We start from the raw sequence: 13,996 nt of genomic DNA, 5'->3' as shown, positions 1-13,996 counted from the left end.
ATAGCAACGCATATATTAGCACATTTTTGTTGACTCGCTATAGTGGAGCATATATAATCGTCTTCATCCAATACATGTGAGATCTATTTTTAAAATATATGAAAAATCATATTTAAAATGCTATATATTTTTTATAGAGTTATGGCTTATTAAAAAATTATAACTTATTAAAAGGTTGTGATTAATAGATGTTTTTCTTCGTGAGTATGATGATGCATGAATTTAGTGTCTAAGAATGACAAAATAAAATACATCAATCCACACAAATACATACACTAAATGGCATATATATTTGATACATGAGTGCTTCTCTAAAAGCAAAAGATCAAATTAAAACAAAGATAGACAGAGAGATGGTAACATATCATCCAATGTGAGCTTGTTCTCGTGCATGTACTAGGCAACTAGTAATAACCGCTACTAACTAGTATATATTTGGGTTGGATCGGAGTACTGTCAGCACGCCCAATGTAGTGCACAAAACGTGCTTTAATGGAAAATAATGACTCCGATTCCTCCAAAGGCTATATGAAAAAATATATAATATTTCATTTTTTGAATGACGAATGGGGCAAATGAAAACAAGAAAAAGAGTTTTCACTATTTTGTATAATATAAAGAAAGACATTATTCTTCCGATGACCGATGTGGTTCCAATGGCGAAGAAGGTTTACCCTGCGGCAGAGGCCTCATGTTCTGGAAAATACACAGTTTGGATGAAATCGCTTGTGTTCCACTCTAACGGCTGCACTGTGTATGATTCAAATGGTGACATCGTTTACCGCGTTGATAACTATGACAAAAAGGGAGCAACTCAAGTTAACCTTATGGATCTACGAGGCACACTTGTCTGTTCCATTCACAAGGTACGTAGGTATCAACCAATGGTGACTTTCATGCATGCATGAAGCAATATATAGTGATCTTTGATTATTGTTGTTGCAGAAATTACTTGCTTTTGGACGATGGGATGTTTATAGATGCAACGGTTCTGATTCCGATTGTACAAGGCAGCAGCAGAAAACGAAGAAGAAGCCATGGTTTGAAGTGAAAACAAGTTATAAGATGATGATTACGGGAAGAGTAGCCAGTTGCCAAGTCACTACTATAGGCTCCCAAAAATATTGCATACACAGAATCTGTAGCAAAACATCAGGGTTTATGATCTTCAATATGAAGAACGGACACATAGTCGCAAATGTAAGTATTAAATTACTTCTTTGTATTGATTTTAATAATAACTAATTGATTGTTTGTCTGAGTGTGCAGGCAAAGCAAAAGCAGACATGTTCAGGGATATTACTGGGGAAGGATGTTCTAAGGTTGGATGTGGAGGGAGACATAGATCACTCTCTTATAATGGCTTTTGTCACTGTATTTGCTCTAGTCTGCGGCACAATCTAATCAAGTATGTAATTCAATCAAAAGAAACATAAATATACACTTACAATAAAAGAAAAGTGGTGATTGTACATTATAGTATGTAAGCGAGTGCCATTGGTAAAGAAGATACAACACTTTAATATTACAGATTCAGCATCAGGATGCAAAAATCAAGGCCAATAAAAAGGGAAGATTGATACACATAATTTTGGCAATTTATTCATTATATAACACATGTATTTGGATGAAAGAAGAAGAAGTATTAAGTAATTAGTACTAATTAGGGTTTGTTAATAGCCTTGAGGTTGAGGTTGAGGTTGCGCAGAGTCATAACAAGCTGTTGTCTCTCACCTTCTACCTCTGCAAATTTGAGGCTCATTTCTAAGTATCTCTCTTGCATCTCTTTTAGTTCGCTTTCCATTGACTTGTTTCTTTCCGTCAACTCACTTACCATCTCCTTTTCATCACATACATCTTTTGAAGAAATAATGCTTAAATCCTGAGAAACCTGTTTGATCAAGTGCACGTCAATGTTGAACTACAACAATAACAGTAACAATAATAATTAATCTGTTGATAATTTGATATATAATACATACCTGCTGCAAAGCAATAATCTGATTGAATTCCTCCACTTTATTCTCCAACTCGTCAATTTTGGTCTGGAGTTCCTTCTCCTTATTCAAGAATGAACTTGATGAACTCTCCAATGCTTTTTCCTTTGACTTTACAAGGCCCTGCTTAATCAACATGGCCACCTCAATTGCCAGAAAAAAGTAGGAGAAGAATAATGATTGGAACTCCTAATACTTAAACAGGAATTCAAAATTTTCTTTAAGAAATTCTCCAATGAGTTAGTATTACCTCAAGCATTTTGATTTTTTCCCTCAGACTTGCCATGTCTTTTGAATTCTGAGGAGCTGAAGCAGTTTTCTTGTTCTTCAAACTATCCTTAAGCCTCCTCTCCATGCTGCTTAACGCATCCTCCTTCTTCTTGATCTCACTCTTCATCTGCAAAACTTGCTTCCTAAGTTTTTCTTTCTCCGCCGCCTCTTCCGAAACCGAACCTTTCAACTCACTGTATTGAGCTCTAACTGCTTCCACCTCCTTCTCCAATCGCCTAGCCTCGTTAACTGACTGCTCTGCTTCCTTCTTTAACAATGCAATCGTACTCACCAGTTCATTTCTTTCGGCGCTTCCTCTCTGTAACATCTCCTCGGATTCCTCCATCGATTTCTTCATTAGTTCCAACTCGTTTCTACGACTTTCATTTCCTTCTACTTGCTCGCGTAACCGCCAAATCTCTCCGTTCAGATCTTCATTCTCTGCCTTAAGCACTCGAATCTCCTCAGAGAAATCGCTACCAGCTTGTTCCCCGTTCTTCTTCTGATCTTCTAGCTGCTTTGTCTTGTCCTCGATCTCCAGCTTCATCTGTTGAATCTGAACCGTCATTGTATTCATTTGTTTTGAGAGATCATCGAGTTTTAAATCATAATCAGATTGAAGCAACTGAATCTCTTGTTTAGCTTTTCGCAGCATTTCTTCTAGTAAACTCTTGTGCGAACGCAGTTGGCTCGCTTCTTTCAATGCTTTCATGGCAGCTTTCTCATTGGCGTCAAATGTGGAGGTCATTTGAGACGAGAGCCTTCTAAACTCCTCTTGCAGCCTCTCGGCAGTTTTAGCATTCGCCATTCTTGTCTTCCGCAAAGCTTCCTCTGCTTTGATGGCTCTCTGCTCCTGTTCAACTTTGTCGCGCGTCACTGCTTCTAGGTCAGCTTCGAATCCATGTTTCTTCTTATCGAATTCTTCCTCCAATCTCCTGATATGCGTTTCGAGTTCCTTAATAGTAGCAAGAGAATTCGAGAAATCTTCTGACTGTTCTTTGAGTTGCTTCTCTAGATTCTCAATATGCATTTCAAGATCAGGATCATTATTATTATTAGGAGGAGGAGATGAACATTCATAATGCATTTTCAATTGTTCTTGAACTTGGCTTTGCTCAAGCTTATACACAATGCTATGATTCTCCTGTTTCAATATCTCATAGTCTAATGCAAGTTGTTCCAGTTGTACCTCTAAATCATCTTTGTCCCTTCTGTACATCTCTATTTCACCATAGAGGTCTATAATCTTCTTCTCAAGTGCTTCTGTATCGTTATTACCGTTGCTTTGTCTCTGTACAAGCTTCTCCATTTCTGTTTCTACTAGCTCCTTGGAGTCTTTGTTATTACGCTGTGATTGCTCCAGCATTTCTTCAAGGTCCTGCACAGCAAGAACCAGTTCAGCATTTGATTCTTGCATCTTCTTTAACTGTAGCCGGAGATTGGCGTTCATGTCCTTTTCATAACTTAATTCCTGCCGGATTTCTTCCACGAAAGCGCCGAGATCTCTGGTTTCCAATTGCGACCTGCTTCGCAATCTGGCCTCGTCCATTCGCTTGTGGAAAGACTTGAGATTCTCACATTCCAACTTGAATGCGTCTCTTTCCTCTTTCAAGATAAGGATTTCCTTTGAGAGGTCTTGCCCTCTTTTGGTTTCCTTCACAATTTGCTTTCTAAGGGTCTGTAGTTCCATGTCTGACACATCCACATGCCTAGCCAATGCAGCAAGCTCAGCCTTGAGTTTTTCAGTTTCTGTAGGATGTGATTCTTCGGAATCTTCCTTTGGAATGTCATGGTTGGAGCCGTTTGTCGAATCGCCTGGTGGCCAATCAAAGTGTATTCTCTGATGCATATCATCATGCATTTGTGTTGTGGAGTCACTTATAACAAGTTTTTGAGATTTTGAATTGTGGCTCATACCTGAAAGAAACACATTTTTCCTGGAATGGATGTTCTTTTTTCTTTTCAGTCCAAGTTTTCGAGGACTATCAAGTCCAGAGCTGTCATCTGAACTTGACAATGTAGTGTCAGATTCACTAGATGTGCTGCAATTAACACTCAATTCTTCTCTATTGTTCATTGCTTTGGCAGTGACTTCCTGTGAAAAACAACAAATTGTACAATTAATACATGAAATGAATGAATTTTCATGAAAAGCACATCATTGTTGAAGTTATATGACACTATTATATATGAAGTAGAGACACGAAAATATAATTCCAAGGCTTACTTCAGAAGAGTTGCTTCTAGTGCTTTCATCTATGTCTGCATTGCTTAAATGGTTGCTTATGATCCAATCATGGGATTTTTGTTTGGCATCTTCACATTCCTCTTCTTCTCTGCAAATGTTATTGGCATCAAACAAATTTCACTATGGGACATTCTATAACCTAAAATATGAAAATGATCATGGCAATTCCCAGTTACCTTTGATCACTATTTTCTTGAATCCTCTGGATGGATACCTGTTTATTAAGCAACAGAAGAGAAACTAATGAGAATGCCATTGCCTTGACTTATGTTTCACTCAAACCTTTAAATTAGGTAGCACTCAAATTTCAAGCAACCTTATATATGGAAAAATAGATATTAAATAAAAAAAAAAAAAAACTAACATGCAAAAGAGCATCAGAATGAGAAACCCTGATGGGAAGAGAGAGATAGGATGGTTTTGTGGCCTCAGCATAGTCAGCAATATTTATAGAAGCCTCCCCAATGGGGCTACCTTTTGATGAACCCTGCATATAAATTAAAGCAAAAATGAGATCACATTCTGATAAACAAAAACAAACAAGAGTGAGTTAATGAATGCATACCGTTGAAAGCAAAAATTGATATAATTTGTCAGTGAATTTGCCAGTCTTTGGGTCTTGAATGAACTTGACAGTTTCATATACAGGATTATGCCATGTACAAACTCCATTTCTAACTGTAGCTTGATCCAATCTGGTGGTTGGTTTTCCAAAGTCCCCTGGAACTATTGACAGCACCAATGCATCCACCCCACATTCATTCACCTGAAAAATTGTTACATCCCCCAACAACTTCATTCTAATACCATTTAAGAAGCAAACTTCAAATGAAAAGGAATAGGTGAGTTTGAATTATTCATCCTTGATCCTTAAGAAAATGAATGAAACCTGTGTGAGATGGAAATGGAGCTTGAAAAGAGCTTTGACTCTGTTCCTGTCGGTCCACCATCTTGCAGAACGAAACATGTCTCTTTTTGTGTCTCACTCTTCACTCATCCACATAGAATGGAAATGCCACACACAATATCACAAGTGCAACTCAGAAATGATGAGTTGTTTTCAAAGATCTGAATTTTCTGGTTGCTTTGCTGCTATATATGTTTGGCACCAAATTAAAGTTGTTTTGAGAAATACATGTATTGTGTTGTATTGGTCTGAAGAGTTAGATGGCGGTTTATGCATGAATCTGTATTGAAATAGAAGCTTCTCTTTTCACAAACAATTAATTAATCATTCATGTTTATTTTTTATTATCAAGAAAAGTTTTGTGTTTAGCTATTTTCACAATCTTGTATTTTCTATGGAACATGACAATAACGTATCTTCTCCTCCTTTTTTTGACATGGATAGGTATTAACGCCTTTTCTTTTTGTATTAAATTGGAATACAAGAATTCACATGCTTAGCCTTACCCATTACATTACATGTGATATATCAGTCCACTTTTCTAAGTTTAACTAGAAAAATAATAGAAAAAATAACCTAAAAGGAAGTGGTTAGAGACCTAGAGTAATCCATAGGAGAAGAAATTTTGTTTTGCCCTTGAAAGGGAAGTTATATTTATATATATAACCGTCAACAGTTTGGGTTTTTCTCATAGTCCTGAAGTCTTTGGGGGTGTTTCTAAGATATGTTTTTTTAAGATGGTGAGAAAACTTTGAATCCAGACAAAAAGGAAAAGTAAGAAAGATGGTTCGTTGGGCTCGAATTTTGAGTTAAATAAAAGGGTTCAGTAATGATATCGTAGAAGATAGGGTTCATATATAAGCTGAGGTAGTTACACTGTTTAGCAAGCTAGGGCCTAGAAGTTAGGACATTTCACAAAGTAAGGTTTGTCATGCTATGCCTCTACGATACATGAGAATCAAAGGGTTTTTTTTCTTTTTGTAAATCTTTTTAATCTATTCTTAATATATAAAAGTAGATACATAAGCAAGCATCACATTATTTTTGAGACATTTTTTTCCTCCTACTAATACCATGTTAGCAATGTTACTTACTTGACACAACTTTAGAATCAACCACTCAATTCTTGCCAAATCACTACTATTTCCAAATCAGCAAAAAAATAAAATATACAAATAAAAAACTAAAAAATAGAATCTAATAAATTTGTAACCTCCAAATATATTGAATTCATATTCCTATATTTATTATATCTTACCGTTATAAACAATACAATAAATTTATAACCGCAACAATTAATTTATAAATTAAAAGTTTAAAAAATAAAAATTATATTTTATTATTATAATTATGTTTATTATAATCATTTTAATTTTTGCCAATGAGTTATACCTCAAATAGCATAATCTCCCATATTAGTCGCGAGTTCGAGTCTCTGTATCTTTGGTAAAAAAAAATAATCATTTTAATTTTTAGAAGTAACACTAGGTACAAAGAACTATTATTGTAGTTTTTACTTATTATTAAAAACAAATTCTATTTTATTTTACCAATACAAATTTTGAAAAGAATATTTAAAAACTAAAAAAAAAAAACAAATTTATTAAAAGAGTATCAAAACGAAACCAAAAAATATATGATATTAGACATACATTTTCATATTAGATACATTTGTAGTATATAAGATGCATCATGCATGCATGTTTACCTCAAAACACTAATTAACTATTTTTTTTTTACTAAAAATGTTTAACTTTTAGCTTTTGTTGTGTATATTTGTACATATAAGATGCATCATGCATGGCTACAAATCTAAATATATAATTATTACAATAATTATGTTGACCACAACTCCATAAGTTTAGGCCATTCACTACGTCAATTATATCTTACCGTTATAAACAATACAATAAATTTATAACCATAACAATTAATTTATTAATTTTTATAAATAACTCACTAAAGGTAATAAACATCTATATTACAAATGTCATAATAATATTATTAATCATAATAAATTTTGCATTATAAGTATTTAAATTCCATACCATTTAAACTACATATATAAGTCTCTTATCACTATTCCTTCACATAACATCAAATTTAGCACAAAAAATTTATTTTTAAACTGCACATCTCAAACTTACTTAATAGAGCATCATTCTTTCAGAGCAGAACTATTAGATCTAATGGTCATGCAATGAGAATGTGATGATCAGATATGACAAAAAAAAATCACAACACGCATCATACATTCATATTTCCTCAAATACCATATACCTAATGATAACATAAAGTGAATATTGGAATAGGAAAAGATCTTCACAATTTTAGCAACTATAAACGAAATTGATGACAAATTAGGATGGAACTATGTTAAATGTATAAAGTGTCAGAAGAAAGCATATATAAAAAAAAGAAACAACTACATTTGTGGCACATGTAATCAAACACCACAATATCTAACAATAAGGTAACTCTATATACTTTTCATAATCTCATCTATCAAATTATTAGTTGTTAGCCCAATACTTATTTTAGGTTCAGAATTCAATTAAAGGTTTTAGATCAAAGTGTTACAACAACTTTTGTACTATTTGATGGCGACGCAAAAAATTTATTGGGCACAACTGCTTTAAATCTAATGACATTTCAGAAAAATAATGACATTGAAGCACCACCCCATCAAGAGATTAAGGAGAAAGAAAACCATACAAATTCAAGACACATTCGAAAGAAGAACATACATACAAAGATGGAACCAAATAACACAATAAAAAGTGCATCAAATTCAACAATTCACAAAGAACATATCTTCACAGGAATCTAAGACAAAAAGAAGAAAGCACCAACTCTAATAACCAAAAAAAAAAGGAGGACGAGCGCCACATAAGATGATTAAGTCCATCAACTAAAACAAATGCAAAAATCAAACCACCAAATAAAAATGTTACTTTGTACAACTCCAACATCCAAATCTTTTGTATTACAAATTATTTAAAATAAAATACTTTTTAAATTTAACTTCAATTTACACATATTTAATTTATTTCTACAAAATATAATAATTTTTAATACTTATTATATACTATCATTAATTTACCGTCCCGCGTATCGTGCGGGTCTCATTCTAGTTAAATATGAAAGGAGAAGTAACAATCCGTAGTGTTTGATCTGTAATCATAAATAAAATGTGTGCTACCTGTAGAAGGATATGAATTAATATTGGTTGAGACTTGAGATAGTTATCCAACTGTATGTGAAGCTTTGAACGGAATTTATTGTTTGCTTTCATTTCATTTTTGAGATTCTTTCTTTTCTAAAGATAAATAAAAAGATATTGTCATACATCCATGGATTCAAAAGAATTTGACAGGGTATCATTGGATTCCTTTAGGGAGTGATTATTTTCATCTAAAAATAAAATTTAATCGGTCACATTGACGACAGTTAAATTTCAACGATTATGAATAAAAAAAACTACGATATGCGAAGATAATAAATAGTTTCATATGTTTGTTTAATTTTTAAACTTATATATGTCGATATTTTAATTGTTATTTTTAAATAAAAATATTTTTATACAACTAGTGAACAAAAGAAAATTATATGTCCTTTGATGTTATGATAGAGAAATATTAGATGATAATTATAATTTTTGAGGAAATATATAGCTTTAATAAACTGTTTCTATACGAATGTAAATACATGCTAATTAGAGCACCAACAATATTAATAGCTTTGAGAGAAAGCCAATAGAACCTGCTATATACTAATAACCAGCCTTTGTGCCAAAGCACATACACGACCAAATTTATGTCTTCTTCTTCCTCCTCCTTGCTTCCTAAGCATCCATCACTTTATTAAATTATAGTTTTTTGGCAACGTCTTGACTTAAAGACTCTGTCTATACTCGAAATGAATATGAAAATATTCACCAATAATAATACACAAATAAAATCAAGACATACATATAGTAGTAGCTTATTAGGTCTAAAACTAACTGGCATCTTAAGCTGCAGGCATCTTAGGCTGCAAGTTACAAGTCATTAAAAATATAATTTTTTTTATGGACTTAAATTTTTGTTGTCAGATTCTAAGTCATTATTTATGTTATATAACGAACAAAATATTTGAATCTGTTATATATTGATCAAGATAAATATGCTGTATATTAATAGGTAACTCACGCCCATGCCCAAGTTTTTTTTTTGTCCTGCCTACTTAATATAACTTAATTGTTATATGATGTGCACTTTCTTGAAACGACGATGATCTCATAATAAAAAGTGATTATTTGAGTTTTAGGTGAAGGTTTTTTTTAGTTGAATTTCAAAGAATTATTACTAATTGAAAATGAGTTGGATGCAAATCTAAGGATCCAGAAAATCAATGAAAAATTGACTTCGTAGATATATTTTATAAAGAAATGGATGAATCACACCCTAAACCATATGCTACCGTGAAAGGATCTTGTTGATGGATTTATAAATAACTATTATATTATCTCATATCACCAAATTGCTTTCATTTCAATTAGTCTAATATAATTGAATTTATTATTCTAAATTGTGAGGATTATTTTTATACACACACTATTTAAGATATATTCGTCGTTAGGTTGATGGATGTACTGTGTGACTGCAGTTGAGGACAAAGGTGGTTTCGTTTTTGGGCCCACAAATGACGAATATCTAAAATCACGATGTACCTAAACATGATATATAATAACAAAATGAAAAACTCTACAACTTTATTAAATTCTGAATTAATAAAAAAAAATGAGTAATTTCATATTATTAGATAAAATTTTACATTATTAAAAATATTATTGATGATTATTTGATAGTTACAAATTACAAAAATTACTGTCGCTAACACTCCTCATAACAAAAAGCACATTACATTATATATATTTGGAGCAACAAATACATTAGGGTAACGTTCAATGTTAGTTGCATGTACATTGTTAGGCATTAGGCATATTATACCCTTCCTTGAAAATAAAATGAGCGCCAATAAAAACATGGATTTATGGGGATCGATGGTGACGAAACTTACACATCCAGAGATTTGCAGAAGCAGTGGTACGTACGTGGAGGGCGATCTCAAATGAAGCTTAGATAAGTCGATGTATATATCATGCTTTTAATTTATTACTTGACTTTAAAGCTGGTTATTATTATGTGTATATTTGTGGTGAGTGGAAGACTATATAAGTTAGTCAATATATGAGTAAAGTGCATTATTCGATTTGGTCCAATTTCAATGCATAATGCGTGTATTTGCAGTCACTAGCTAGCAGCTACCGAATTGGAACAGAACTCAATTCATCAATGAATACAGAATATACTCATCACCAACACCAAGCATCGGTTACAAATAAAGCATACAGATATAGGTACACCATACCATATATATACCATACCATAAATTTATTTAAAAAATTGAAAATATATTTACTCATAATAAATAACAAATGCTAGAAGTAATAGTGTTCATATAAAGTAATAATAGCTTTTAATACCCCATAATATTGCCTTTATTTTGAAGAGTGCCAAATAACTTATTTATTATTGCTTAAAAGAATGGAAAGAAAAATTGTGTTTGAAGTTCGCTAGTTTTATAAAAGAGTAATGCTATATTGTCAAAATATTGTCTTTTTTATCAGTATTTGTCTAGCAATAATTTGTACTTATATTTATATAAATTTTGCACATAAAAAATATATAATTTGTATTTATATTTTTACTAAAATTTTACACACATAAATTAATACAATTTTAATCCACATCTTTTTAGAATTTGTATATATAAATTAATAAAATTTATTTATTAAAAATAATTTAATGTTTGTATTAGTTAAATAATGCGTAAAAATATTAAAAATTATTGATCTGAGTTTCTCCTTATAAAATGATCCAAATATAGAAATTAGTCTACAGTGCTATAATGAGGCAAATGATAAGCAACTCAAAGTATATGTTATTGCATAATAAAAAGTAAAATTAGATAACAAAGCAATGTGATGTTATGATAATGAAAAAGCAACATATTAAGTTTACATAAGTAACACAGACCTAATATTTGATGTTAAAATTTTAGTAGACCTTATTTTAGGTTATCAATCATTATTGACCTTCAAAGGGATGATTCAAAAAGTACCAAAGCAGCCATTTACAATGAATGGGTTCATAAACGGCAGATTATTGATCCTTAATCACCAACTGATCATGAAAAGAATGAAGATTATTGTGCTCAAGATTGGATTGATTAAGCAAACAATTCAACATATATATGTTAATTATAGGATACTTAGCTTATTGTTATTGGTTGTTGAAGACAGGCCCATCTTGTACTTATGAGACACAAAAGTTGTAACCATAAAGATGTATGTTTGATGCTAGCTTATAATAATGATGATGTTAATTATTTGCATAGAAACATCATTGCAGGCTAGTTTGGTCCCATTCCAATATTGAACCTTAATCCGCTTTTCTCATTATGATTTCCACTTTTGATCCTTATAATAATATATTCGGTTGAATGTATATATCTAGTGATTTTTTTCTTTTTCCAGGTCTAAAAGCAAGCAATTGTTAAATAATATAGGAATAATTGACAAATTTGTCTGGCTTCTTTCCTTTCACATCAAGAGTTCTTAACTTCTAATTCGCAAAAGCATTGTTGAGTCACAACTTGAGCTATATATACAACCAGAAGTAGACATGAATTCAACAAATTACAAATATTAGAGCAATTATTCCGTGCCCATAAATAGATTTAGTTATTATGATTTATTTACAAATAAATTAGAAAAATCACAAGCAAGATTGTTACACGTGGAAAGTGGGAAACAAACAAATATTTATCTACGACCCTTTATAATTAATAATTAGAAAGAAAACGGACAAAAGGGTTAGTAGGTCACTCATCAGAGATTATTCTTTATTACTATTGTTAATGTTCTCGTGAATATATATGGTTGACGGTTTTGCATAATTTTGGGAATTTTGGATCACTGAATTATCTCTTTCAATTCAATAACGTGACTACATACAACAATAAAGATACACGTCTTTAATAAATTAAGGTATAGAACAGACCAAGTTAATTAACTTTTTAGATATTTTTGGCTTCAACTTTATATATTGTGTTGGAGAAAGACAGTGCTGAAAGCAATGATGAAGTGATTACAAGAGTGCTGAAATGATGAGCTTGCATTGGGACAGACATGATGACATGAGAGACAACAGAAGGTGCTCACGTGAACCTGGAATTGACCCCTTATCCATCATCATCAAACTATCCACTCACACCCTCTTGATGTTATTTTGGTATAGCATCAATATTATTGGAAGTAATATCCTTGGATTATTAATTTTGAGACATATAAGAACTCTCAATACTAATTAGTAATTACACTCTATTATTCGATTGCCGAACAAGTCAAGGATTAATTCGTTGCGAATCAAAACTTCATTTGAGTGTGTCGTTGGTCAAAAAGTTGCTGCATGCACTAAGCAAGATTCAAACTTATTATAACACTTGTTTAAGCAAATTAGTGAGTTAATTACTACACCAACCCGCTTTGTTTGGTGTAGTAATACTTAATAAAGATTAATTGTAAACAAAGAAGATCACATTTATTGCTTGGTTCACTTTTCTCTTTAACATCGGGATTGCAAGAGATCATGTGAAATTCATGCAGCAGCACTTTATGTTTTGAGACAGCCAACTCAATGAGCTTAGTCTTTAGTTTGTTTTTTGGTACGGAGAACATTTTCCTTTGACGAAATTGGGTTATTTTGACTGAGATATGGAAAGAGTACAATAAATAAAGCCCAGCTTTCTTTTCATCTTGGCCTATCTTCATCATAACATTTTCCTTGAAGTCAGGCCCAGTTACCTCATAGCCTAACTGTCTAAGAAGAAAAACTAATCTGAAAACATTTATTTTAATACCATTTTTTCTTTTTATGTGTTTTATTTGTTAGATTTTTATCATTAATTTTAATTTTAAAAATATAAAAACATTTATCTAATAGCTATGTTATCTTAAATTTATTCGTTCTCTTTTTTTGCTTTCTAATTTTTTTTAAAAAAAATCTATAATTCTCAACTTTTCTCCACTTTCTGTCACATTTTTTGCGATCTTATCTTATATTTTTATTCTAAAAGTGGTTTGAAAAAGGATATAGTAAAATAATAGTTATTCAATGATTAATTATTAATGACTAAAAATAATGCTGTAAGCGGCATATAAGTCAAAGAGCAAAGTTAGTCGGTTGCAAAGTGAATTGTTAGGATAATAACGTGTATGGTGCAATCCCAAATTCCCAATCAAGAAAATCAAAAGCTTAAAGAGTGAGACTCAAGTGTCAAATGTGGTGAGGAAAAGTCAGATATCAGAATAATAAATTAAAGCTTAATGGGACTCCGAATCATAAAGTTATATAAATAAACAAAAGATTCATTCACATTGCATGCTTTTCGAGGATCCAATAGTACCAAATTTGAATATAGAAGGTGCAATAGACAACGAACAAAGAACCAAGGTGTGGCTTGTTAGAC

The 13,996-nt window shown here is 31.8% G+C and overlaps 2 protein-coding genes across 5 annotated transcripts; one reads left to right on the top strand and one right to left on the bottom strand.

Annotated features, from left to right (window-relative positions):
• LOC107643065 (protein LURP-one-related 4) lies at positions 333–1,528 on the top strand. The gene is made up of 3 exons (XM_016346617.2): positions 333–866; positions 946–1,200; positions 1,270–1,528. Exons 1-3 carry the CDS (start codon positions 567–569, stop codon positions 1,402–1,404), a joined length of 690 nt encoding a protein of 229 aa, XP_016202103.2. The 5' UTR covers positions 333–566; the 3' UTR covers positions 1,405–1,528.
• LOC107643064 (putative leucine-rich repeat-containing protein DDB_G0290503) lies at positions 1,428–6,207 on the bottom strand. 4 transcript variants are annotated; one of them, XM_016346616.2, is made up of 9 exons: positions 5,405–6,206; positions 5,081–5,281; positions 4,880–5,002; positions 4,692–4,729; positions 4,495–4,603; positions 4,185–4,362; positions 2,248–4,082; positions 1,983–2,141; positions 1,428–1,891 (listed from the first exon to the last, which is right to left on the bottom strand). In XM_016346616.2, exons 1-9 carry the CDS (start codon positions 5,480–5,482, stop codon positions 1,664–1,666), a joined length of 2,949 nt encoding a protein of 982 aa, XP_016202102.1. In that variant the 5' UTR covers positions 5,483–6,206; the 3' UTR covers positions 1,428–1,663. The 4 variants fall into 4 exon arrangements, with proteins under 4 accessions (XP_016202102.1, XP_016202100.1, XP_020978788.1 ...); XM_016346614.2 differs by having other exon boundaries at positions 2,248–4,362; positions 5,405–6,207; XM_021123129.1 differs by having other exon boundaries at positions 1,983–2,123; positions 2,248–4,362; positions 5,405–6,207.

This window comes from Arachis ipaensis, chromosome B05, assembly GCF_000816755.2.
Source record: "Arachis ipaensis cultivar K30076 chromosome B05, Araip1.1, whole genome shotgun sequence".
In the NCBI taxonomy this organism is placed as follows: domain Eukaryota; kingdom Viridiplantae; phylum Streptophyta; class Magnoliopsida; order Fabales; family Fabaceae; genus Arachis; species Arachis ipaensis.
The sequence above is the reverse complement of the archived record's forward strand: the minus strand, read 5'-3'. Positions and strand labels throughout refer to the sequence as shown.

What these genes read in the sequence shown, in the direction of transcription:
- LOC107643064 (XM_016346614.2), bottom strand. Translation starts at nt 5,482, where the DNA reads ATGTTTCGTTCTGCAAGATGGTGGACCGACAGGAACAGAGTCAAAGCT. An exon ending in CTAGAAGCAACTCTTCTGAA is followed by an intron (nt 4,363 to 4,494) that starts GTAAGCCTTGGA and finishes TGTTTTTCACAG; the next exon opens with GAAGTCACTGCCAAAGCAAT. An exon ending in AGATTATTGCTTTGCAGCAG is followed by an intron (nt 1,892 to 1,982) that starts GTATGTATTATA and finishes TTGATCAAACAG; the next exon opens with GTTTCTCAGGATTTAAGCAT.
- LOC107643065 (XM_016346617.2), top strand. Translation starts at nt 567, where the DNA reads ATGGGGCAAATGAAAACAAGAAAAAGAGTTTTCACTATTTTGTATAAT. An exon ending in TTGTCTGTTCCATTCACAAG is followed by an intron (nt 867 to 945) that starts GTACGTAGGTAT and finishes TTGTTGTTGCAG; the next exon opens with AAATTACTTGCTTTTGGACG. An exon ending in ACGGACACATAGTCGCAAAT is followed by an intron (nt 1,201 to 1,269) that starts GTAAGTATTAAA and finishes CTGAGTGTGCAG; the next exon opens with GCAAAGCAAAAGCAGACATG.